The 27,184-nt window shown below is 55.7% G+C and overlaps 1 protein-coding gene across 1 annotated transcript; it reads right to left on the bottom strand.

Annotated features, from left to right (window-relative positions):
• Positions 1-8,087: 8,087 nt before the first annotated feature.
• On the bottom strand, positions 8,088-26,291 carry Sidpn (bHLH protein similar to Deadpan). Its single transcript, XM_025306457.1, has 3 exons — positions 24,910-26,291; positions 17,191-17,418; positions 8,088-11,899 (listed from the first exon to the last, which is right to left on the bottom strand). Exons 1-3 carry the CDS (start codon positions 25,081-25,083, stop codon positions 10,853-10,855), a joined length of 1,449 nt encoding a protein of 482 aa, XP_025162242.1. The 5' UTR covers positions 25,084-26,291; the 3' UTR covers positions 8,088-10,852.
• Between the last annotated feature and the right edge of the window lie 893 nt (positions 26,292-27,184).

The raw sequence follows: 27,184 nt of genomic DNA, 5'->3' as shown, positions 1-27,184 counted from the left end.
AAAGATGCAATAAGTTAAGTTAGGATTTTTTTGGAGAGGGGGTGCGGGGGAGGAACGGAGCCCCTCTCCCGCTTATATGTACTATATTTCCTATATTTCTATGTATACACTCTGTTTGGATTAACTGTTTGGATTGTACTGTAAATAACGTCAGCTTATGATACCTGGAATTTAATTCCAGTATAATCAAAATTCCAAAGCTTTAAAACCAGATATCTCGGAAACTATAAGCGACCCCTATATAGTTGTATCAAGAAGTCACTCAGAATTTCATCCTTTATAACATATTTCAAAAAAAAAAGAAATCGGTGAGGTGTACTCCTTTCTATATATTTACCGGCAACCCTATCGAGGAGTCTTCGAGTGCGATTCACCCCAGGACTTCTCCGCCTGGATATATCGACGATATGCCGGCGAGAGGACGCGCGTCACTTTTTCCTCTTCGAGCTCCGCTCGTTCTCCGGAGGAGGTGCCAACGCGCGCGCGGCGCGAGCGCAGCGCAATGTGTCGGCTTCAAAGAACCGCGCGTCGCTTGTGGCAACTTCAGCCGAGCATATCTCGGCGAAAAATCGAGCAAAGGCAAAACAAAGGCCGTTCTCGCCGCCGTCGTCTTGCGTCTCGCACGTCGCGTCCGCACAAAGTGTCGCTTTCGCTAAGACACGTGTCGCGTGCGTCACTGACACACCGTCTCGTACGGGGAGAGGGGGGGAGGGGCACGTAGAGGGGTGCATCTAGATGAAGAAACAGAATTTCCGGAATTTTCGCGTCACGCCAAGCAGCGAAGTTTCGCGCGCGCTTTCCCCGACGGACTTCGGCGCGGCGGCGGTTTCCGTTGCTTTTTGCAAACGACAGGCACGCGCTCGCGCAGTCACTCATCGCCAGCACGCGATCTGTTATGCGAAAGGAATCTCGAAGGATCTCGCTCGCCGGCAGATGACGCCGAACGATACCGGGAGGAAATGAATTCGGTCGCACACGAGCGACGGGCGACGGATGCCGATTTTAAATCGATTTAATCGAGGATCGATTAACCGGAGTCTAAAAGATCGATTTCAAATCGAGTTTCTGGAACTGAACCGATTCGAGGATCGATCTGTAAATTCTGAAAATCGCCAACACGATTTTTTCAATTACTACTAGTAATATAGTTCTTTTTTCAATTCTTTTTACAGTGATAGAAAAATATAGTTGAATTAACTATAATCTCACTATATTTTATAGTTCATTTTGGCGTCAACCATATTTTTATAGTTCGTGGAACCTGCAAAATATAGTAGAATAAACATAAATATATAGTCAATGATTGTCTGAAATAATTGTTTAGTTACTTTTACATTTTACATATATATGGTAATTTCTCATTCACAAATATAGTGAGATTTAATATTCATATAGTTACATCTGTCATCATTTAGCAAATATTCTGGTAATATTGACGATATAAAAGAGTTACTTTATCTTAACCATTTTATGGATTTATATCCATACAATAATTTTAGTTAGTTTAACTTACTATAATTCTTAGTAAAAATATTATATGACTGGTTATACTATGCCTATATCATAATTATTACCGATATTATGGTAATATTTAGTATAAATATAATATTTCAGACTATAATTTAGTTACTATATCATTATAGTTCCAAATATCATATACTTTTCTCTCAGTGTAGTTGCAATATTTGAACTCACTCAATGGCTGCACGATGCACATTACATTGCCTTTAGGCCGATGTCCCATGAGCGAAAATTTTCAGCGGAACGAAACGCGCAAACCAATCACAGCCACTCCATGTAATAGTATACATTGTATATGCATATAACACACTGAGAGAAAAGTATATGATATTTGGAACTATAATGATATAGTAACTAAATTATAGTCCGAAATATCATATTTATAGTAAGTATTACCATAATGTCGGTAATAATTACGATTTAAGTATAGTATAACCAGCCATATAATATTTTTACTAAAAATTATAGTAAGTTAAACTAAAATTATTGTATGGATGTAAATATAAAATGGTAGATAAAGCAACTCTTTTATATAGTCTCTCTTATATTACCAGAATATTTGCTAAATGATGACAGATGTAACTATATGAATATTAAATCTCACTATATTTGTGAATAAGAAATTACCATATATGTGGTAAAAGTAACTAAACAATTATTGAAGACAATCATTGACTATATATTTGTGTTTATTTTACTATATTTTGTAGGTTACACGAACTATAAAAATATGGTTGACGCCAAAATGAACTATAAAATATAGTGAGATTATAGTTAATTCAACTATATTTTTCTATCAGTGCAGTAAACGTGATTTCTTATTTAATAACGTTTAACAACCCTTGATCGACGTTTAATCAATCTAATTAAATCCTTAGCACAAATATTTAAACATCTTTTTCTATTTTGTTTTGGCCACACACACACACACACACACACGCACGCACAGAACACAACCAAAAGAATACCATATGTTTAATTTCTTTAATTCATATTAAAATTTAATTTCTTTAATTCATATTAAACTTTATATGAATTACACGAGGTCTACTTTGGAGTGTAGAAATTTGACAGATAGTATACTTCAATGAGTTCACTTTACATGCATACCGATTCAAATCGATTTTTTTAAATCGATTCTTTACAAACCGATTTTTTAAAGATCGATTTTTTTCTTCGTGATTCGAATCGATCTTTAAATCGATCTATTTGAAAAAAAAAATCGGCATCCCTAGTGCAATAGACGGGCTCGACGCGGCGCGAGAGAGCGGAGACTCGGCGAAATTCGCCGGGGTACTTTTTGCGCCATTATGCGCCGTCGACACGGCGCGGCGCGGCGCGGCGAGACGATTGATTCGACATCCCGAAGAGGCAGAGCTGAACCGCGTAATCCCTTCGATCTATAGGAGCCGCAAATCCTCGGCATTGGCCGCAGCGGTATCGAGCCCGCCGCGCCGCGCGGTAATAAGTCGCGAAAGCTCCAGCGCGCTACAGCTGGGCTGGGCGCAAAATCGGTAATTACGCCGCTCTCGTCGCCGCTCCTAAATTACGTCACTCGATTGCGCCCGATTAATTGCCGCCCTTGCTCGATCGTATCTTACGAACGAACGTGGCGATCGATCGCTCGCTCGAGAGGCGACTTCGTCTGCCTCAAAGACGAGAAACGGCGGACGAGAGCCGGCGAGAGTAGCAGCCGGAGGATAGGAAAAATCTCGACGGCGGAGGCTGGGAGGGGCGAGGAGAGGAACAGGATACGACGCGGGTGGCTGGCGATGGAAGTTCGAATTTCCGTCTTCGATAGCTTGCGAGCGACACGATCGCGCGGAAAATCCTGCGAATATTACTCGAAGCTAAGAATTCACGACGTGTCTTGAACGCGTCTAGGACGTCCTGAGACGTCCTGAGACAGGACGCTGCGTGGCGATGACGGATCTACGTTGAAGTATTCGTGGAAACGTGCACGAGGTCGTAGGAGACAATGGTCGACTTCCCCCAGCGATTTTCGGATGCGATCGTCCAGAGTGACTTTTTCAGAGCCATTCGAGACCTCCGGCGGACTTTCTCTCTCTCCCTCTCCCTCTCCCTCTCTCTCTCTCTCTCTCTCTCTCTCTCTCTCTCTCTCTCTCTCTCTCTCTTTCTCTCTCCCTCTCTCTCTCTCAAGAAGCTCCGATTTTGAGTGGTGCTCGAGACCCTCGTGGTACGTGCGCCTCGAGCCAGTCGCTAATCGCGGATGTCACGAGAGACGAATCGCGCCGGCGAGAACTGGAATTACGCGCGCACCCGCATAAAACCTCGCAATAATGAGCTTTTAATAGCCGGTCAGGCCGACGGGCGGAGAGACGACGGCGTATGCTAATGATACGGCTCAATTAGCCGGCCGTACAAAGTCGAGTCGGTCAGGCGGTGGCAGGAGGGAGGGAGAGGCGGAGGAGGGGGGAAAGGAAAAGAAAACATTGCGCAACCCGGAGAGCCGAGAACCCGCGCGGCCGGATATGATCTAAAAGCTCCTGATTTAAAGACTACCCTCCGCTCGGCGGGAACGCGCACTTTCTGCTTCTTCTGGTCCTCCTTTTTTTTACCTCCGCCGTTTCCCCCCGCCTCAATAAATTGCGTTTCTCGTTCTTCCTTTACGCTCGGTTAATAATAAGCCGATGTCTCTTTCTCGCTCGCGCTTTCCCCTCCTTCTCCCTCTCTCTCTTTCTCGATCTCTCCCCTCGTCCTCCCTCGCCCCCTCGCTGTGCATCTGTAAAATTACAAGCTGGAAGGACCTTAGCGCCTCAAGGTGTAATAAAATTCACTCACTCGCCTCGCCCATTCGCTCGTGCGCCCACTCATTTGCCCCGAACCCTCTCTCCCTTTTGCATACCCGCGCGCGTTTCGTCGTCTCGCCGACGACGAGCAAGTCGTCGGAGCCGGAGTGCGCGCGCGAAGCGCGCCAAGTTTATCCTCTCGTGAGAAAATTCCGCCGAGCGCGAGCAGGTAAGTTTCCGCGCTTGACATTCTTCCGACGCGGAAGCGGTCGAAGCGTCGAAGCCGAGTGCGCGCGGGTCGATATCACGGCTTTCTCGTTCTCTTTCCGGCTTTCCGCTCTCTTTCAGTTTCTCCCTCCCTTTCTCCCCTCCCTCCTCTCCCTGCCGCTCCGCGTCGTGTACATGCGGGATAATCGCGCGCGCGCGCGCTGCGCGCCACGACACGGTGTCGCACCGCTTGATCTCTCATCTATAATTGCCGTGATTGTTGCGCGATCACGTAACCTGATCTACGCGGCAGGACCGACCAACCCATTATACACGCGTCCGTGTGTGTGTGTGTGTGTGCGCGCGCGCATGCACGCGCACGTGCACTAGGTTTTATTTGCCGAGCGGCAAAAAATTGATTGTGTCGCGTCGCGAGTCCACGCGCGCGTTGCGGCGTAGAATTGTGCGATAACGCTCGCCGACTGATAATCGCGTTTTTCTCGCTCTCGCAGCACGCGCGCGCGCTCTCGATCGATTTTCTCGTTTTCCCGCGACACGATGGGCAAAACTTTGCACAAACGTCCGCCGCGCGCGAGGAGGACCCGCTAGGAGGGCACGCTTCGCGAACGTTAATAATTCAAGCCGGAGCGCTCGTCAGCTGCTCGTCAACGTGATATTTATTACCTCGTCGAAGTGGGGAAGCGAAGCGCGCGCGACGGACTTCCTTCGGTAAACTCCGAGAGAGGCGGGCGACTCGAGAAGCCCGGTCGTGCGCCGGCGCGAAGCTTTCGTCAGCGTCTCGCGAGGAGCCCGCGCTGAATATTAATTTTCTACTTTATTATATCGGCGCGTCTAGCTGCGCGATAAAAACCGGTTTCCGGTGAGCAAAGTCGCGGAAATGGATCCGGCTCGTTCGCCCCGGCGGCGGACCTTACCGGGGTCGTTTGCGTTTACGGTTATGTGTGCATCAGCGGCACGTGCACGCGGACAAGTAGAGACCGAGAGGAGGGAGGGAGGGAGGGAGGGAGAGAGAGAGAGAGAGAGAGAGAGAGAGAGGAGAGGCGTGCGAACGGTCACTTCTCGGGCGCAAACAGGTCGACTTAACGACCGGTAATCGGTTTCTCTCGTAGCGCGCGGGCGCGTCGCTCGACGCGGTCGTTAGGACTCGCGCGTCGACAAAAAGTTTAATGATCGCGAAAAAATGGCATTAACGATCCCTCCGGCCAGCCGTAGTCTCGTTACCGCCGTCGCCTTTTTCCCGCGAGAGGAGCTCGTCGAAGGTCGGCCACGCAGGCGAGCCGGCGAGAGAAAAAGGAGCGGGAAAACGGGAAAATGATCATATCGGGTAGCGGCCGATCGCGCGCGGATTTGCCGGGGACCGGTCGAAATTTCGACCGCGCGTTAATCTCCGCCGCAAATTCCACGTCGAACTTGAAATATCGATCGCCCACAGGCGCAGCAAACGCTGCTGGCGAAACAGCTAGCGTCGTCCTGCCCCTCTCCCCTTCTCCACGCCACTTCGGCGGTGACTTACCGCCGCGTTTTTCCGCGTCGAGACTCGAAGCGGAATCCGTCGAATCCTGGGGAGTATTTTTAGGAAGTTCCGATGTTGCACTTGACACTCGATAATCCCGATATCCCGTCGGCGTCAAAATAACGCATGTGGAGTTTCGAAAGTCTTTCGAAAGTCACAAACACAACGCATCGATCGACCGATTCGGGTGATAATAGTGGAATTAAAATAGCGGGTGAATGAAACAAATTTTCCGCGTTTTCGCAATCTCTTTATTGTTTCTCTCGGGGTTGAAAAACATTTTTCGGTGCGATGCTGGGATGCACCGAAAGAGGTGAGAGCCGCGATACCGATACGGCAAGCTGGCTGAAAAGGGACGGGGAAAAAAATGACATCCTCTCTCGTGAGACTCGAGCTGGCGTTCGTAGTCCAAATCGATCTTGTATGCTGCCATCGATTGGGAGCGCAATTTATTAATCCCGCTCGTGGATCATTATTCAGCTGCTCCGATTGATATTACCTGTCGCGCGAACGCTAAAGTTAAAGAATAATCAAAGATACATAAAGCTGCGACTTATTTATCAAACGACGGCGAGCCGCGAGAGCTGCTGGTCTCCGAGCGGACTTCAAATTTTGAACCGAGCGCTTCTTGATTCTCGACGAATCGCTCGCTGTTCGGAGATCGCTGGAATTCCGTGCGGTGAATAATTCGACCGGAGACGCGCGATGCATCGGCGGCCACGTGCTCCTGCTCCTGCCTTGGCTCCTGACTGGTTCATGGTCCTGGCGTAACACGCAGTCGCGTGTTAGCTGACGCGGTATCCGACGAAATATCGCAATCAGTCGAATAGGCGGGAGAAATGAATAACAGGACGCGTCATAAACATATGCGTCGCTCGTCGATCCGAGACTCGGTCGCGGAAAAGTACGCGGCGGCAAAATGATCGGCAAGAAACGCGCGTTCCTCAACACACGTTAGTCGCTCGCTGATCGACGTTTGCCGTCGAGTGTTTGGCCACGAGACCGGAATTGCCGCCATTGCGACAGAACACGCAAGGTGCGGTTCCATTTCAGGTTGTAATTTCCACTTTCGCACCTGCTTTGAACCCTCAAATCTTATCGAGACGATTTCCCGTCGTCGCCGAAAGAAGACGATAGTCGAGGCTGTGAGGGAAGAAAGTTTGTGGCTTTATTCGCTCATTTTCTCACTGATCTTCATCTGACCGCCTGATGGTTGCTCGTTGAATTTATCTGCAGTGACGTCACGTAATCGATATACATCGCTCGTTGAAATTAACGAGGAAAAATACAGTCTACTGAAATGACCAAATATTTCGCAAGTTTCCGGTCTCTCAAGTTTATCTCGACAGAGTCGCTCGTTGCGACTCGCAAAGAACGACACGGTTGCTTCTCCGACTCGGCCGGAATTTGCAGGGTGAATGCGGAAACGACACTTTTACTCGGGACCGCTGGTAATAATTATCCGAATACTTACTCGTCCGACGGCCTTCCGATCCACACACACACACACACACACACACGTCCGTCGCTTCGTGATAGCAACATCCGCTCGGATTATTTCACCGTGAAATCCTCGAGGGAGAAAATCAAGAGTAATATTTCGCCGCACATCTGACGTCCCGTGCGGTGTGCGCGACATTTCGCCGTTCGAACTGAAATTCTCAAATCGGCTCTCAGAGAGGGAGCGGAAATCGCATGCCGCGGAATCAACTTTGAAGTTTATTTAATCCTGGCTCGCTCAGGACGATCGTGCACTTGTCGCACGATGCAACTCGATCGCCGTCGAGAGACTAATCAATCAGAGGGAATCTCCAAGAGTCTCCGCGCGTTGTCGTTGTATATTTGCAACAACAACATTCGCAAGTCGAAATGTTTCGCAAGTGAAACCGAAGAAACCGAAATACAATGGGAGGGAGGGAGGAAGGGGAAAAAATATAACCGACCGAGTCGCAACGACAGAAGTGTAGTGAGGTGCGAGCGATCTCTCGCGCGCGTGTGTGTGTGTGTGTGTGTATGTGCTGTGTGGAAAGGGGGAGGAGGGAGAGGCCGGGGAGAAATAAGACGACGACATGTGTGTGTGCGGGGTACAGTTCAATATATATGACTATATTGACTGCGCGTCTAAGTACATTGAATAAGGAATTCGAATTCCAGGATATTTAGCAATTACAGACGTAAATTAGGTGGTGAGATGGTGACTCCTCGCTACGCTTACGCGCGACTACACCGATCGCGCGCACGACACGCTCTCGCTACTCTCTTTCGCACGCACAGGCACGCACGCATGCACGCACTCGTTTTCTCTCTTTTGCCCATATACACCTAGATAACATCAAAATAAATCTATATCTCGCAAATAGCAATAGTTTCGATCGGGGGTGAGGGTGGGGGGCTGATAGGGGCTATGTACACGAATGGCAGACTAAACGCACGCACTCGTTGATCTTTCTCTCGCACGCGCGCGCATACACACACACACACACGCACACACACACACACTCTCTTTCTCTCGTTTTTCTCTCGCTCGATAATCGTTAACTAATTACTCCGTCATTTACATACATACAGTTATCTTGTGGCGCGTTTTTACGCGCGACTACGTCAGACCGACCTGCGCCGCTCGCGCGATTGCGAAAGAGTCGCGCGACCGACTTCGGCCGAGAAGGGCGGCAGCCACCTCGTCGTCGCTCGTCGTCCTCCTTCTCCTCCTCGTCTCTTCGGGGAAAATCGAAAATCGTGATTAGGCGCAGAACTTTTTTACAATCTTGCACGCACTCGTTCTCTACTTTGGCATTCGGGCCCGCGCGAAACCTGGACGTTACGCGTCATCCAGTCTGTTCTTCATTCTTCACACACACACACACACACACACACACACATATACACACACACACGTGTATACATACACATCACACACACGCGCACACATACACGCATCTTACCTCCTTCTCTCCTTTTCTTTTTCTCTAGAGTGGGGATAAACTAACTAGGAAACAGTTGCAAGTCTGTCGATCTAAACAGTGGAACGTACCGGAACATAACCTAACCTAACCTTGGATCGACTCGTCACTTCTTCGCCAATTCTGCCTGCGGACGAAATCATCTCTCGAGAAGAAATAAAACAAACAAGAGAATTGATTCTACTCGACACACAGGTAACGCCAATGGTAATGTAAACATTAACATTTTCCCTTTGTCTCGCCGAGTGCCTTCGAAAAAGAGATTATCCGAGATCCGCGCAAACCTGCGAAATTACAGCGGGCGGGAAAAAATGTGCAGTGCGTCATATTTAAAGGTTAGACCCGCCGCGGCACGGCGCGCGGGTTTTAGGTTTTAGGTGGTATCCCGCGCTATCGTCGCATTCTTTATTTTCGCTTTTGTTTCCGTCGCTATACTCGCCATCGCTGGATGGAGGTTGCCGCTGCGCTGCGCGACCGCTGACGTCGTTGACGCAAAAATCCCGCCGCGAAACAAAACGAACGCATCGAGTTGTTAGCGCGAGAATAGCGCCGCCGTGGCCGGGGCGTTGAAGGGGAATTTGCGTCTGGCGCTTTTGGGCGCTGATGCAAATTAAAGGCTTCATTAGCGACGCCGACACAAGAAACGACGCGAGCGCACGCGCGCGCTCGCCGGCGTTATTAAACGAGAATGCGCGCATACGCCTTTTCCGTGTACTCGTTTCCGCGCGAGTAAAAACGTCGAGCGAGGATGAAGGAAAAAACAAAGACAAGCAGAAAGGCGAGTTGTTCTGGCCGCGATTTTCCCGGTATCGCGCGAGCGAGACTCGAGACGCCGGACCGTGCTCGAAATTCAGAATCGGCCGGATATCAAACGAGAGAGAGAGAGAGAGAGAAAGAGGGGGGGGGTGAAAGAGGGAGGAGGGAGAAAGAGAGAGAGGGGGGAGAGATACGCGTCCGATGTGTCCATAAAATTCGTCGACCTTGCAGCCGCGTGAAAGGATAATTTCAATTCCCGCCAATTAGCATTCCTCTCCGCCGACATTACCGCGAAGCGTGTTAATTTCCCGTGCTTATGAAAATTCGCCGATTGTGCAATTTCGCTCGGCCGTTTCGGCGATTGTGTGTTATCGCGCGCGCGCGAGCGGGCTGTGTCGTATATCGCCGATTCTGTCGTAAATAACGCGCGAGTATCGGCGATGTAATTACCGCGACTGCGCTGGGGAATTTTATTGCGCTAATTGAAGAACTCTTTTCCGGCTGCACGCGCGAATTCCCCAATTGCCGAAAGTGCACACAGTGCGATCATTCGTCCTCGTCTCCGCGGCCGGACGGACCGCTTCGATTGCCCGACAGTTAGAGAAAATTTTTTTAATCGAGAAAAAAGAAGAAGGAAAAGAAACAAAGCGCCTTTCGTGCCGAAGTGAAGACGTCAGACTCGACGGCGCGTCGAGTTAATCAAAGGTTACGCGATGCATACATTATCAACGTCCGAAAACAATACTTCGTCGTCGCATGTATCGTCCGCACGACAAAGAAATCTCGTGTGCGCATAAAATTAGTTCCCAGAATAATGGCAATTTACATGAACCTCACCAGGGGGGGGGGGAGGCCGGGACTGGAAACGCCGCGTTTCCTCGGCTGTGCAAGAAGTGTCTGCGTGACCTCGCTCTCAGCGGTACTCGAAGACTGGCTCTTCCTCCCTCTCTCTCTCTCTCTCTCTGTATCTCGCTCGCTCGTTGGACGACGATCGCGGCCGCGTACAGCGGCTTCGACTTCCGGTTTCGCGCGCGCCCCACGAAAGATCCTATTTACAAAGAGACACAAGAAGAGGCCTCCACCCGGTTTCGCGCTCAGCTGCGAAACTGCTCGGTTCGCCGAGTTTACCACGGCCTCCACATGCCCTCCTCGTCCTTGACGGGCTGTTGGCCGACGGGCGACGGGGACGGCATGCCTACGGTGACCTCGCTGTCCGCGTGACTAGACGGCCGGTCTTCGACGATGGATCCGGCACCCTCGGCCGGCAGACGAACCGACGTCTGCTGCTGCTGCTGCTGCTGCTGCTGCCGTAGATGATGTTGCTGCTGCTGTTGTTGATCAGTGACGGCGGGCAGATGCGTCGTGCTTCTCGAGCCGGTCTTCATCTTCTTCGACGTGGTGGTAAAGTCCAACGGCTGCTCCGGCTGCTCCATCCTCGGGCTCTTGCTCGGTTTCAGGCCGGTCGGGTCTTGGATCCACTCCTGCGCGAGGTCCTCGTGCGGTCGTTTCGCCAACTTGTCGGTGGCCTTGAGCAGCGACATGTTGGTCGCCGCCCAGATCGCCGTGGGTGGATTCGGCCCGATGCTGATGCCGTTCGCCGCGGCCGCGGCTGCCAGTTGCACGTAGTGACTCGGCAACAGGAACACCACCTGGCCGTCCGGTAGCCGGGACGGTATGACTTGCACCACCGACAGCATGTTGGGGTTCTGCTGCGACGTGGACGCCTGGTGGTCGACCGGCAAGCCCGCCGGGTGGTGCGGGTGGTGCGGGTCCAACGCCGCCGGGTTCACCTGGCTGAAGGCCGAGGTCGGTCGACTGCTGTTGTTGTTCTCGTCGCCGGCGGTGGTGCTGCTGTCCGGCCGGGCCGCCTCCATCTCCGGGATCTCGGACTTGATCAGCCCGGCCGGCGTGAGGGTCGCCGCGGTGCTGCAGTGCGGACCCACCGGGCCGCCGACATGGTGATCGAGCGGACCCGGGCTCGTCGCACCCGCCACGCGATCCGTCACGCTACCTGGGCTACTGCCCAGGCCGCTGTCGGGCCGCGAGCCCAGATCCAAGTCCAGCTCCGACACACAGCTGTCCAGGTGGCGCAGCAGCCTCTGCTTCACCGCCGGGTCCATCGGCGTGGTATTGCCCGTGATGATGTCCGGCGCATCGAGGTAGCGGCTCACCTGGAACACGACAACGGGACCGGCCGATTGCAGAGAAACTGACACGAGAGAGTGAGTGAGAGCGGCGAGCGCGCGCGCGACTCCTTCCCTCTTGAGCGCGCGTCATGCTTTGTCTGATGGAGCGCGACAGTGCGTGATTATCCCGTAATGCGTGATTCCGCTGAAATCCCACTCGAACGCCAGAGTGACAATCGAGCTCGAGTGACCTTTCAGCCGTGAATTGCGCCCCGCTCGGAATGATGCTGGGAATTACTTTCGCCCGAAATTTATCAGCGACCTCTCTCACGCGCCCCCCCCCCCCACTACCAGCTCTCGCAGGTACGTGCATTCGCTCGCTAATTAATTGAAACGTATACTCTGACTCGTCGAGACGTAAGCCTAAGTTTGAGTTTGAGCACTCCCGTGAGAGTCTCTCCGCTCCGCTCGTTCTCACAAGCGAGATTTAAGAGGCGAGAAAATTCGGAGGATTCCAATCGCTCTCTTCCTCTCTCGCTTAAGGATAGATCGCGAGCTTGCGGTGTGAGCAAACAATGCGGCTCCTCAAGCCGATTAAACGTTTCTATCGCGGCTGATAGCCGAGCGAAGAAGCCGAGTCCGCTGATCGGAGGCCATGACTCGTCTTAGGCGCGGCGCGAGGACGGCCGCGCGGATTCCTCCGTTATTCACACGAATAATCCCGCGAATTTAAATAATTATTATCGCTAAACACAGCGGCGGCCGCGAATGGCGGCGGGTGCGCGCGAATTAACGCCGCGAGTTATTCTCTCTCTCTCTCTCTCTCTCTCTCTCTCTCTCTCTCTCTCTCTCTCTCTCTCTCTCTCTCTCTCTCTCTCTCTCTCCCTCCCCTCTCTCTCTCCCTCTCCCTCTCTCTCTCTCTCTCTCTCTCTCTCTCTCTCTCTCTCTCTCTCTCTCTCTCGCGGGCAGTTAGCGCGCGAGCACGCGTCGGTTTCGATACGGTGCGCGCTACGATGAAACGGAAAAATATATCGCGCGCGCGCGCTGGAAATTCTCTTCTCGGCCGAGCGGTATCGCGCGCGTCAGTCATTATCGACCGCCGGGCGTAATTGAATATTTCGCGTTTGCTCTTTAATCCGCGGTTCGATCGAGTAACGGAGCGGCGCGGCGCGGCGTTCTCTCTCTCTCTCTCTCTCTCTCTCTCGCTCGCTCGCTCGCTGCCTCCCTCCGTCTCTCTCGCGCCGCGCGCGCCGTGATTATTTGTTACCCGATACTCCCCCGGCCGACCCAGGAGCACCGTGCCGGCGGCGCGCGGCTCGTAATTTATTTCGTACGTGTCGGCGATAACAGCCGCCGCGATAAAACGCTCTTTAACGCGCGACTCGCGTCGACCGGCGTTCCGACGGCGGCGCCGCTAACTTTTCAGGGCCGATCGTTATCGCGAATCAGTCCGGTGGGCGCTAATTGACGCGCGCCGGCTGCTTAGCGCGCGGCCGGTCTGCGATTGGAACGGGATATCGTTGCAACCAGCCTCCACGTCCGCAGTATTTTTCGACGGCGACTGCGAAAGCGCAGGAGATCGGCTGTCGCTTGGTCTCTTATTGGAATTTCGACAATCATCCGTGAGCTCTTGAATCGCAAAATATTCGACCGACTCGAAATATTCGTTGGACCACGTCGCGATAACTTCTTCACGGTCGCCGCGCTCTTGGCGAGTAGAAATTGAGGGGCGCGTCATGCGAAGAAAGAAAGAAAGAAAGAAACAGAGAGAGAGAGAGAGAGAGAGAGAGAGAGATGCGCGAGTGCAAAGATCGTCGCGACGTTTCTGCGACGAGAAAATTCGCAGCAGCAGCCGGACGGGAGCCGAATTGCGAGAGTGGAAACGGCGCGCTGGCGGCAGCCGCGGTGATTCAAGCGGAAGCGGCGCGATTGATCTCTAATCGCGGAACGTATCGCACGCTATATTTCACACGGCGCGGCGCGGCGCGCCAGCAACGCGCCGACGGCGGCGGCGTATCGAGCGCGCCGCTCGCCAGTGAAACTATCGCCGCATGCCGCCACGGCGACGGACAATAATTCTGCCGGCGAGCCGAGAAACGCCGCACGCACGCCCGCCCCCCTCTCCGCCCGTCGCTCGCTCGCGCGCTTGCTCTCCCGCTCGTTCACTCGCTCGCCGCACCCGACGCGCGCGAGAGAGCTTTTATGGGTCGCTGCTTGAAAATAAAGCAACCGAATCCGCCGCATGCTGGGAAGGTTGCGCGGCCGCGGGAGGAAAGAAAGAAAGAGAGAGAGAGAGAGAGAGAGAGAGAGAGAGAGAGAGAGAGAGAGAGAGAGAGAGAGAGAGAGAGAGAGAGAGAGAGAGAGAGAGAGAGAGAGAGAGAGAGAGAGAGAGAGAGAATAGCGCGGGGCGGCATCGACATTGAGAGATCGAGCGTATCGGGTGGTGGATTTACGAATGTGGGTTAACCACGTGCGTCAGCAATTAAGAGAAACGGGATCCGGCATTTTTCATTGGTTCCAGCCGCGTGCGCGGAGCCGCAAGACGCGTCTCCGCTCGCACGCGCAGAATCGGTTCGCTGAATTGAAAGCGGATCGACGGGAGGTAATTGATGTAATTAACAGCGATCGATCTCGGCGTTGGCGCCCTCCGCGCGACGCGCAGGCTGATTATGGTTTATCGCGGCCGGCCTGGCCGCTCGGTTTTCACGCAATCGCGTCAAACACCGGACGCATACGCTCGCGCGTTTCACGCTCGCGCGCGCCGAGAATGTGCTTTCGCGCAACGGTGCTTTCGACGGAGCGGACGAGAGGAGCTCGGGGACGAGGGCAGCGAAACTGCGCCACCACGGCGCGGTGGCGGCGGCGGCGGGACACGTCGCCTCGACCGGCGGTTTTATAAGGCCGTAAAGTTTGCCCCGCGGGAACCCTCGCTCGCTCCTTCCTCCCTCCTTTCCTCCCTTCTTCCTTCCTTCCTTCCTTCCTTCCTTCCTTCCTTCCTTCCTTCCTGCGCCCAACTCGCACACGGCCGTTCCGTATATCACGGCGTGCCGCCGCCGCGCTCGCGCCGTGATTTCGCCCGACGTCTCGTCGCCCGAAATTTCTGGCACGCTCTCACCCACCCTTCCTACCCTCCGCGTCGTCCCCTCCCTCCCCCCCTCCGCTGCTGCTGAGCGCGATGTGTTGGCACGCCGGCGGCGTTCGCCGGCTCTCGAGAGACGAACGCGCGACTGTTCGGTGATATTTTGCAAGATTCAATATCGCCAGTTTCTGCGGCCCTTCGCCGGCCGAATTACTCGCGACTTTTCTTCTCTCGACGGAGACAATCTTTACAGGTTTATTTGTCGGCTCGCCGACGATGCCGCGCAGGCGACTGCGATGTTTCGGTGCTTCATCGAGATATGCGTGTGTCTCCGCTTTCAGTCCAATGTATTTTTATATCGACTTTATCGATCACGTGATATCAGCGATTAAAACGTCGGTCAGGTATCGGTAGGATGATCGACGAGAAAACAAAGCGCGTCGAGGTGGGAGCCGGCTTAAAATCGTAAAGAAACCTCTTAAAACGAGATCATTCTCAAGTGCACTGCGTTGTCCGCACGATTGGAGCTTTGCGAACGTCGTAATTTTCGGGCACGACGAGGAGCAATCGGCAAGCCCCAAGCGCGGGTCGCCGGCAGACGACGACGGCGATTGCGGAAGAGAATGCTTCCAATGAAATTCTCGTCACGAGGCGGGCAGAACGAGCGAACGAACGAGCGAGCGAGCGAGCGAGCGTGGCGCAGCCACATTTTTCGACTTTATCGGCGCGCGTGTACCGATAAGGAGCCGCGCGCGACAGGTAAGGCCGCGGGCTTTGTGCCGCGCGGCAAGTGCGCTTTGTCGAGGCGAGCCAACAATCGAGTCTCGACGCGCCTCGAGTTCCGCACCAATGAAGATATACGACGGAAATGCCTGACGCCGCGCGCGCGCGCGCGCGCGCACATTCGCCGGCGGTATCGCCTCGTCGACGAGGCCGCGCGCACGAGCGCGCGAGAAAAGAGGAGAGGAAAAAGTTTCGCGTCGGTAAGCAGCGAGGCGATAAGCGAACGACTGAGGAAAATTAAGCGAAGATCGGCCGCAAACAACACGCCCCGCCGGGAGGCGACGCTCCTCCCGTTGTTGAGGCACGGACGAGTTCTCCCCCCCCTCTCTCTCTCTCTCGCTCGCTCGCTCGCTTCGTCGTCGTCGTTTCCCGAGTGGAATTTTGTTTTTGCCGCCAACGTCCGAACTAGACGAGATCCGGACGGTTGAGAATTGCCGAGTTTGCGGACCGAGTCCCAGTTCCCGCGCGAGAAAAGTTGTGATCGCGTTCCTCCTCTTCCCTCCCCTCCCCCCAGCCCTTAGCAGTTTTCCACGACATTGCTGCGCTCACCGCCGACCGACATATGCAAAATCGAGCTCGAGCTCGAAAAACCGCCGCGTTCCTCTTGTTCCCCTCCTCCTCCCCCCGCAACCGAGATCTATATCCTCGAGCGCACTTGATCAGCTCGTCCGGTAGATTCAGCGCGACGCGGCACTTACGGGGTGTCCGCTTTCAACGAGTTTCCTCTCGTTTCGCGGCTGGACATCCCTTAACGAACAAGTGGGGGAGGGGGCGGGAGGATGAGGCGGCGGCGGCGGGGAGGAGGGCGAGAGAGCTCCGCGGAGTCACGCGAGACTTTCCAACGATAACCCGATACCTCTCGTCGCTCGAGGGGAGAACAACGGCGGCGGCGGCGGCGGCGGCGGCGGGAGGGCCGCGTGTGGAAGGGGCAGGGTGGTTTCGGTGGGTTCTTCTTCCACTCGGCAGGATTCCCCGCTCTCGTCCCCATCCCTTCCCGCCCGTAATACGAACCAGTTCCGCCGAGTTCTCCGATTACATGCTCCCCGGACGCGCTGGAATTCGACTTTTTTCACCGCCTCCCGGCCCCCCTCCCTCCCTCTCGCCGCCGTCATCGTCGCGCAACCCTGTGGCGAAACGTCGCGGCGGGGTATAATGGCAACTGCGGCGCAAAAAGCGACGTTTTTCCGCGGCGGAGTCGCCTTACCGATCGTCTTTGTTTTGTCCGGGAAGATGCGGTTGTCGATCGAATATCTCCTCCGAGCGGATTCTTTTTTTTTCTTCCTCTCCTCGTCCCCACCCATCCTCCACCCCCCACCCTCTAGGCCGACCACTTTCGTTCCGTTTTCTCGGGGAAACAACAAGCCGTCCGCCCACCGCGCGCGCTCTCACTCGCGTTCGCGGATAATCGTCAAGGCTGCTATAAAAAACGCAGCGCGCGTCGCGCGAGCGCGCTTTAATTTAAACGCCATCTTACCTCTCTCGAGCAATCCTGGTATCCGGCTTTGTACCTGGACAGGCCGGGTTGAGCGAGCGACCTTTGCCGCTGTAGGTGCCTGACCGTAAGCTCCAAGATATCAGCTTTCTCGAGCTTACTGTGCTTAGTGTTCTCCAGGCGGGCGCTGTCGAGAATAAGCGCTTTCAGCGCCGCCAGGGATTGGTTGATCCTCGCTCGCCGCCGTTTTTCCATTAGTGGTTTGTTAGCCTGCAACAGACGCAAGAAGAGACGGCTCGCTTATACACGCGTATCAATATCGCAAAGCGCTCGCGCACTTCCTTTCCTTCTCTCTCTCTCTCTCTCTCTCTCTCTCTAACTCTCTCTAACTCTCTCCTCATGAGAAGCGCGCGCGGGCGAACGAGCGAGCGAGAGCGATTCCAATTGTCGCGCGTCTCGCTAATCGATCGCTTCGCATTCGTCCTCCCGCGCGACGGCAACGAGCTTTCTCGCTCGCGGCTTAACGACGGAAAGAGCGACGTGTTGCCTAGACGCGACACGCTCTCCTACTTCAGGCGAAGTGCTATTTTTCCGCTCGCGCTCGGTGGAAGTGGTGATTTACGAGGAGCCGCCGGCGAGCGGGAGCGGGAGCGGGAGGGGGAGGGAGGGAGAGAGAGAGAGAGAGAGTGAGAGAGCCGCGGAATGACACACACGCTGCGCGCCATGAGCAGCGTATCGAGGCTACCATCTCGGCCCGTCAGCCCGCTTGATCTGGATTGGGTCCAGTTACGATCGCTTATCCGCCGTGTCATCGAGGATATCATCCATCTATACCTCCCGCCTCTTCTCCCCCCCCGCCCCGTGCATTTGCCCCCGCCGCCGTGCGCGTTCATTGAACGAAAATGGAAAAGAAAGAGAGACGGGACGAGCGACGAGCAGCTCAGAATTAGGAGCTATTTATAGGCTCTTACGAGCGGCGCGCGCGCGCGAGTCGCGGCTTTTCAACTGGCCGCGCTGAGAGCGAGAATTTGCACTTGTTTGCGGAGGCCATGAGAGCCCGCACGTGCGTTTCTTTTTTTCTTTCCTCCTGCTCTTGATTTTTTCCTCCTGCCCGGCGCGGCGCGGCGCGGCGCTGCGGCTCTTAGCTCGCTCGCTGGCGGAGTGCCGACGACGTCGCTCGCGGTGACGACAACACGAAAACGAAGGCGGCAGCGACGACGACGACGACGACGACGACGAGTCGAGTAGACGGTCTAGAGAGAGACGCAAAGGGGTAATCATAGAGACTGCGACTCAGATGGGAGATAGTCGCAGACGGGCGGGGATAGAGCCGGGGATAAAGTGGGGTAGACCGCGAAGTGGATGACAGAGAACCGGCGCGGGCGCGTCGAAGGCAAACGCGCGCCGTACCGGGTGTCCCGAAGGTGCACGTCGGTGCGCGGCGGATTTCCGCGGGTGCGGTTAGCGGATAGCGGCGGGTCGATGTCGCTCTCCAGGATCATTCCGTCGGTTTCTCTTTAATCATCCCGCCCACGCGGCGGGCGAATTTCCCCGAAGAACGACGACGCGGAGAGCGGCTCTGGAGTATCTCGCAACCGGATGTTTCCTCGCCGCGAGAAGTCGCCGCGACGGAAATCGCGGGCAGAGTTCCCGAGTCGGCACGGGGGAATCCCAATTCTTCTCGGGCTCGCTGAAAGAAAGGCGGCAGCGCCGCCGCTCCCGCTCGACTTTTCGGTGCGCTCTCTGTGCCAAGCGACCAAGTGCGAACGAGCGAGATGGAAAAAAGAAGTTAGAAGCCGTCGTGCGCAGCCGTCCTCGCGGACGGAGACAGTGAATGCAACGCCGACGTGTAGGAGAAAGGGAGACGGAGAGCAACGCGACGAGGATGGCCAGCGCTGCGGCGTGAGCAGCGAGAACGAGACGACGAATATAACAATATGATTGTATGAGACGGACAGAAACAGTCGATGCACACGTACGAAGGAGATGAGACAAGAGAGAGAGAGAGAGAGAGAGAGAGAGAGAGAGAAGGACAGACTCATTTGGGGGAACGAGAGACAAAGGTTTAGTGAGCGAGAACGACGCGGATGTCTCGTGTGGGAAAGGGACAGCGTGCGAAGTAGCAAGCCACGAGGCCGAGCTCACAAAGGTACGTCTGCTACGAGAGAAGGAAACAGCAGCCCACATTACGGTAGGAAGAGAGAGAGAGAGAGAGAGAGAGAGAGAGAGAGAGAGAGAGAGACAGAGACAGAGAGAGAGAGGGACGGCAAATATCCCCGTGAGAGATGAAGATAGCGCGCGACACGCGGATGCGGCGAGAGAGAGAGAGAGAGAGCAGATAGAGTCGGAATCGGAGAGCGAGCAAGAAAGGCAGCAGCAGCAGCAGATTTCTGCGTGGGGAACGACAGATAGAAATAACGGGCGACGAGGACAGATAAAGTCGAAGCTAGAAAGCGAGCGGAGAAGAGAGAGAGAGAGAGAGAGAGAGAAAATACGAGTGGAGCGATAGAAATGGAAATAGGTGGTCGGGGGAGCGAGCGACAAAGTCGGGGGATTCCAACTGAGAAAGAAAGAGCAAGAGGAAGGGAGACGTAAAGTCGGGGGGAAGAGAGAGAGAGAGAGAGAGAGAGAGAGAGAGAGAGAGAGAGAGAGAGAGAGAGAGAGAGAGAGAGAGAGAGAGAGAGAGAGAGAGATAGGAGCGAACAGCGAGGCGCCAGCAGAGCGACGGAGATGGAAGCGGCCGGTGGCGAGAAGGATAACAAGTGACGAGATAGAACCGGGTCCAGCGAAAGAGCGAGCGAGCGAGCGAGCGAGAGAGAGAGAGAGAGAGAACGGGACACCGCAGATAGCTGCGAGAGCGACAGAGATAAGTACACGGGCGGAAGGATAAAGGGAAACGAGGTGAAGCCGGCGCGCGCGTTGCGTGCATGCGGGAGCGCCGCCGTGGATAAACAAACGAGAGCAAGCCGCGGTGGTCACACGTGCGCGCGCAAGCGGGTGTCTGTGCGTGTGTGTGTACGTGCGTGTACGCGCGTGTCACGCCGGGCGCTCTCGCGCTCCGCCGCGTCCTTCTATTATTACAAAAGATGCGCGCGGCGGCGACAGGGACGAGAGAGCGGGCCGCGGCAGACAAAGCGTGAGAGCTGGCGAAGCGCGGGGGAGGGAGGGAGAGACGGGCGCCTGTCTGTGCGGTGGAGCTCGAGTGCGAGCGAGTCCGTGGAGTCGGGCGCGTGCACGGCAGGAATTTCGTAGGGACGATTAAATCACGCCTCGGCGATTCGGGGCTGAGGGGTGAAACTGGGTTAGTCGCGGGCCGCTTGTCCTTCCCCTTCCCCTCTCTCTCTCTCTCTCTACACCTTTTTCCCCCGAATCAGCTCCCCGACGCGCTCCGCTCGTCGGGCGAAACTCGGTGACGCCGGGTGAAATAATGAGGAGACGCGTCTTTTTCCGCGGGAGCTTGGGATTTTTCGCACGCCGGCCGGCCGGCCGGCCGGCCGACCGGCGGTCGCTCCGTAAAATCGTTCGATCTCGCGGGGACTCTCTTTGTGACCGAGATTCGACGAGGAATGGACATTGATCCTTCTTCCGCCGTGGTAGACAGAAAAGTCCACTTCCTCCGCGCGTACGTGCTTTATCATTGTTGCCACTTAGATTAACATACGTCCCACATCGGGTATCGCGCTGGCCGACGATCCCTTTCGCGTGCTCTTTGCGCGCCAGACTCAGACGCGCAGCGCCTTTTTCGCGAGGTATCGAAACGTCGTCACGCAGGCCGATAAGATCGGCGACCGCGCCGCTCTCCGACTCGCTCGTCCGTGCCGTGACTTTCGACTTCGAAAAGTGGACGCGCGCCTGCGGAGCAAGGGGCGTAAGATAAAGAGGACGGGTTCTCGCGCGCGCGGCGTGACGGCGACTTTGAACGGTGTCGCCGGCGGCGCTGATTAGCGCGTTACGCGCGATAAATCGCGTCTCGTCGACCGTCGCTTACGCCTTCGCGACACGTACGGCGGCGTCGTGAATCATCATCGAAGCGCCGGAATTCATAAAGCCGACTGTTTTCACAGCGGTCGTTGGCTAACCGTGAGACTGCTCACGGTCACCTTTCTCTCTCTCTCTCTCCTCGGTGTGTGTATTCGATACAAGCTTTAATATCTCTAATTAAATGCACAAACATACCACGGGCGTGCACTGCGCTTCAGCGCGATGGGGATAAACCTGCCGCTGATATGAGGTGACATTTCTTTATTTGATAAAAATACAACTGAACTTTCATAAGAGCTGGATGTTGCGCTTCGCTCTTGAAGACGCACGCGTACGTTGCCCGCCGTTGTCTTCGGCCGCGTCGTCGGCAGCGGATACGCCTTCATCTCGCACATAATAAATCGATTAAAATGCGAAGGCTGGTGGCAACGAGCGACAGGTAATTAAACCGGGCATAACGACGATCCGCTAAGTGCCGTCAATTAAGCCGTCCGCCGTTGTCCGACGACGACAGAAACGTTCGCGTCCGCCGCTGTTTCTCTCTCTCTCTCTCTCTCTCTCTCTCTCTCTCTCTCTTCCTCTCCTTCTCTCACCCTCTGCCCCGTTTCGTCCCCTCCTTGCTCCCTTCCCGCTTCCAAGTCCCGCGAGACTTTACCGCCCTCATTAACTCAACGCGCCCCTCGAGCTCCCGCCTATCGCTGTGATCCCTCAACGACGATAACTCGACGCGATAAAGATTACGAATTTCTTGACGCGGCGGCTGCGGGAGGAGGGGGGAACGGGAGGAAACGGCTCCAGATCGGTCGGAGATAATTCGTAAGTACGTTTAATTCCTCGTTATTGTTAATTCCATCATCCTCACGATACGTTCATCGATTTGGACAAAAGTCCAAGTCGAATTACAAAGAAGGAGGAATGTCGGATCGATTCCCGCCATCCTTTCTCTCTCTCTCTCTCTCTCTCTCTCTCTCTCTCTCTCTCTGTTCCTCTCGGTCTTTTCCCACCTCGGACTCGGCGCGAATTTTTCGCCGGCGAATTACCGCCGGCGCTATTAACGAAGCGGCGCGCATATTTCCCCGCGCGAGCGCATTCCGCTAATAAAGACGAGTGCGCGAAGTTGCGCCCTTTCGTCACCGCGGAAACTTTCCTAATAGGAGACCGCAACGCGGCACGGCGCGCTCGAGCGCGAACGTCGCTCGTCTCTTACTCTCTCACGCGACGTAAATCGCCTTAAAAGGGCACCTAGCCGTCGTACTCACGCACGCGTGCACAGCGCGGGTTCAAGCTGGCCGCGCGCTCATGCTCGCCCTCGTTGGAATTTCGCGCAGCTCCTTCGCGCGTCACGCTCTATCGTCGGATCTGCGCATTAATAACCCTCCGCCGAGCGTGCGTCGCGCGCTTGGCCGTGGCCGAAGCGAGGCGAGGCGAGAGGGAAGGGGAGTGGGAGTAAACGTTCGCCGTTTACTCTCTTTCCCTTGAAGGAGGATGCGGGACTCGAATTTATCGGGATCACCATATCGGGCCACCACGGTCTCTCGCACGGCGAAGAAGCTGCTGGCCGCAGGGAGACGAGAGCATTGTGCGCGTACGCGCACTTTTGTTTTGTTGTACGTTTTGTTAAGCGCTGTTGAGCGCAAATGATCGTACACGCGCGCGCGCGGAATTCGCCGAAACGCGAATTTCGGTCGCGCGTTTTCCGCTCGGCGAGCTAATTGGATAAACCGAATTACACCTTTGAACGAGGCTGACCGTGGCGGGCTGACTGAGGCGCCCGGATCCTGCGCGATAACCGTCCGTAAATACGTCCAATTACTGCGAATTGGTATTACAAGGCTCTCCGACGAGCACCGTTCGTGCCGCGCGCGACGTGCCCTCGCGCGCGACCCGGCTCCCGGCTGTTTTGCCGCCGCGACGGAGAAAAATAAGGAAACGCATTTGTCACGCGCGGCGATCGAGCGGTCGAGCGCGAGTGCGCGCGAGAAAGAGCGAGCGAGCGAGAGAGAAAGAGAGACCTGCCGAGTCGGTCTCGCCGTCGGCGATGCCGACGCTTGTTAACGAGGATTTCAGTGGGAATCGATGAGATCGCTCGCCGCTTTCTAAGATTTATCGCGTCGCGGAGGGGGGAAAAAATGGGAAAAAAAAGTCTGATCATACGGTGCTGAATAAACGCGACAGCGTGACTCGAAGTCGCGTCCGAACGTATCGATTTTCATTGCTACTCCCTCGTTTCTCTGTCTCGTTGTCTTTGCGCGAATTCGCGGATCTTTTGATCGCGAAAGGACACCGATGTCCTCTTCAGTCCCGTTTCTCGGCACACGCGCGCGCGTCCAATAATTCCCGACGGTCGCTTTTTCGTTTCTCTTCATTCCACGTTTCATTGCATTTTTGCGGCACCTGCACGTGCAAAGCGATATTCTTTTTTACGCCTCCCTCTCTCTCTCTCGCGAGCGAGCGAGCGAGCGAGCGCACGAGCGCGCGCGGCTATCGCCTTCGCGCGTTTTTACGATCCGCGAATAAGCGAAGGTCGAGCCGTCGAATTCCGGAATCTCGCGAAATCCGCCTGGCTTGCGGTGCTGACCCACTTCGCGGGGATTAGAGAGAGGAGAGAACCGCGCGCGCACACGCACGCGCGCGCGCGCGCACACACACACACACACACACACACACACACACACACACACACACACACACACACACACACACACACACACACACACACACACACACACACACACACACACACACACACACACACACACACACACACACACAGCTAACGCCGCGCGCGCTGCAGCTTTCGCGTTCATTTTTATGCACTCAAGTTTTTAATCGCGAACTTTTCCCGGAGTCCCGCCGAGCGCCAGTCGCTCCGCGGAGATTGCATCGGACGTCGAGAGATCGCGACGTTATCTTGCGCGCGTGTGCGCGTATTCCCCGCGCATTTATCGTTCGATTTATGAAATCTCGCGAAAAAAGTTGGAGAGGGAAAGAGAGAGGGGAGGGGGATAATAATTTTGATAATTTTGACACACGCACAGTCATTGTCACAATTTCGCTGGAAACTTTGAGACAACTGCACGTCATATGGTACCTACCTACGAAAAAGAGACGAGAGTACTTTCCGTCGAGTAGGAAGAGCGAGGGGGGGGAGGGGATGCGCGAAGGGGACAATTTGAACTTTCCAATTGCAGCGATGAGACGATATCGCGTCGGCGAGAGAAAGAAGAGCTTTATTCGGCGCAGCCGAAGACCTTGCACAAATGCAACAAATTACCGCGGCACCGAGGCGTACGCCTCTCCTCCCTCCCGCCCGGAGGGAGACCGACTGACAAATCGGCCGAGTGGCGTCCGCGCGCGGGTAGTATCGCACGTCCAACGACAGGGCGACTCGGGGCGACGGGAGGTTGCGCAAACAAGAGACACGTGTCCGGTGGTATCATGTTCTCGCGTCGCGCCAGCGGCCTCACGATCGGGAGATTAAGGAGAGTCGCGCAGGAGGAGTCGGAGGAACATCGCGATCAGGTACCAGTACGTGACCCGGCGTGGCCATGTCGCGATGGACAGAAGACGCGGCAGCGGCGAGAGCACCCTCCGTGAGGCTGACCTCGAAATCCACCAAGCGTCGAGCACCGAGTGCGAGCTCGTCTCTCTCTCTCTCTCTCTCTCTCTCTCGACGGGACTTCGCATTCTCCCCGAGAACGGAACGCGAGAGGAATGTCACAGCGAACGAAGGGGCCGGCGTCTCGTCGTCTCGAATTCGCTCAAAGTTTCTCTACTCACTCTTCGTCCGTCCGAGTGCTTCGGGCTCGGGCTAAGGCTCGGGCTGGGGCTTGGTGCCGGGCTCGGACCCTGATGCACGGCCTGCTGATGCTGAGAGTGCTGGTGGTGCTGCCTGTGGCTGCTGCCGGCTGATTTCTTCTCCTGGTGCCTCAGCGAGTGTAGACGCGCGGTCATCTTAGCAGGCCGCGACGGCCCTCGGCTCGGATCGCAGCACCCTACGTGATTGACTGGACACGGCTGAGGCTCTCAGCATCTCGCAGCGGCCTGCTCGACGGCGAGACCAGACTACCACCTCGCGCGGCGGATCCCTCGCTACTGCTACCGACTACTGACACTGACGAACGATACACGCCGCGGACCGATCACCGTTGCACCATACCCTCGAGAGAGTCTCTCGAGAGGTCGAAAGTCTCGGAATGTGCCAAGAGCGCGACGAGCGAGTGTCGTCGGCTCGTCACAAGCCCGCGAGTCTCTTCTTCTTCTTCTTCTTCTTCTTCTTCACCAGGGAAGGAGGATCGCGAACGCCTGTGCCCTCTCTCTCACTCACTCACTCCTTCCTTCCTTCCTTCCTTCCTTCTTTCCGTTTGTCTGTCTGTCTGTCTGTCTCAGGCGCGGACTGTCGTTTGATTTACACTCACTCGCCGGCGACCACCTGGTGTGTCCCCGTAGCCAGCGAGAGAATCGTCCGCGCCGCGCGCGCACAGGCGAGGAAAGTCCCGCGAAAGTTCACACCACTCTAAAGCCCTGTGCAACACACCGGCGGCGCACACACCGCGCCACGTGGTTAACCACGCGTCGCCGACCACTTGTCACTCGCGGGGCGGAACGGCTCGCCGCTCAGCTCTTTCACCCTTACGCGCGCGCGTCCTTTCTTCCTTCCGTCCGCTCGCTCGCTCGCTCGTCAGCCTCAAGCGAGCGGTCAATGAGAACACGCCACTCTGTCTCGTCGTCGCGTCGTCACGCCCGCCGACAGGCAATAACGTCCAGCTGTCACTGCGCGAATATCATCCGGCGATACGACCGCGCACGCGTTGACGCGCGCTGCCACCGCTGGAAGGCGGGGGAGAGGGTGGCCGCGGGATCGCGTGGATCACGAGGCTGCGAGATTCTCTGCCTCTGCGGCCAAGTGTCGTTATCTCGTCGTTATCGCCGTGTGTATGTGTGTGTATTTATATATATCGAATCGCGTGGAATTTCTCGCTCCAAAGTCACCGCGGCAAAATCAGCCAAGGGGAGCTTCACTGAGAACCCGCCCCGTCGTCGACACTCGCTCAACGTGACGCGCGCGCGACCGCGTGCCGGGGCCGACCTGTCGATCCCCGGCGGCGCGACGAATGCGGCACGACGAGGGAACAGAGAGAGAGAGAGAGAGAGAGGGAGAGAGAGAGAGGGAGAGAGAGAGAGAGGGAGAGAGAGAGAGAGAGAGAGAGAGAGAAAGAGAGAAACGAAAACACACGCGCTCTGCGTGCGTGCTGCGATTCCGCCGAGAGAGCGTCCGCGTGTGCTCACACGGCGAGCGACGATGACGGACTGTGAGGCGGCGAGCGGTAGCTGGCAGCTGTACGGCGAGCTTGGCGCGCCGAGAGACCCGCCGCGGCAGAGGGGGGAGGGCGACAGGGTAACGGGGGCTCGCGTCGTGGTTGGTCGTGCGTGGAGCGGGGGACACCGGTGGATGGCTCGTCGGCGCTTGGCGTGGCGCGCGGCACAGCGCAGCACAGAGCGGCGCGGCGCTGCGCGCAGGGCAGCGCAGCGCAGCGCGCGCCGCGCTGCGGCGCTGTGCGGCGCAGCGCGGCGAGACTCGACTCGGCTCGACTCGACGCGACGCGACGCGACGTTACGCGACGCGGCGGAGGGTCGTCGGAAGGCTCGCTTGCCTGCTCACGCGCGCCCTTGCCTGCGGCTACGTGCGGTCGCGTCTCCTCTCCTCTTCGTCGTTTCTCTCGCTCGCTCTCGCGCTGTCTCTCCTTCGCTCTCTGTCCCTCTCGCTCTAGCGGCCGTCCCCCCCATCGCGCGCCGCGCCGCGCCGCGTCGCCTTCGTCCGTCTCTTTCTCTCTCAGGGCCGTTTTATTGCCTAGCCACCGTGAAGCGGCGTCGAAGCAGGAACCGATTTGGATATCAGTGGATCTCTTTCCCTCTACTCTCTCTCTCTCTCGCTCTCTCGTTCGCATTGCCTTTCGCCTCTCTCTCTCTCTCTCTCTCTCTCTCTCTCTCTCTCTCTCTCTCTCTCTCTCTCTCTCTCTCTCTCTCTCTCTCGCTCGCTCGCTCGCTCGCTACT

Source organism: Harpegnathos saltator, unplaced genomic scaffold (genome assembly GCF_003227715.2).
Source record: "Harpegnathos saltator strain DR-91 unplaced genomic scaffold, Hsal_v8.6 scaffold781, whole genome shotgun sequence".
Lineage (NCBI taxonomy): Eukaryota > Metazoa > Arthropoda > Insecta > Hymenoptera > Formicidae > Harpegnathos > Harpegnathos saltator.
The sequence above is the reverse complement of the archived record's forward strand: the minus strand, read 5'-3'. Positions and strand labels throughout refer to the sequence as shown.

What these genes read in the sequence shown, in the direction of transcription:
- Sidpn (XM_025306457.1), bottom strand. Translation starts at nt 25,083, where the DNA reads ATGACCGCGCGTCTACACTCGCTGAGGCACCAGGAGAAGAAATCAGCC. An exon ending in AGCACTCGGACGGACGAAGA is followed by an intron (nt 17,419 to 24,909) that starts GTGAGTAGAGAA and finishes CGTCTGTTGCAG; the next exon opens with GCTAACAAACCACTAATGGA. An exon ending in ACCAGGATTGCTCGAGAGAG is followed by an intron (nt 11,900 to 17,190) that starts GTAAGATGGCGT and finishes GTCGTGTTCCAG; the next exon opens with GTGAGCCGCTACCTCGATGC.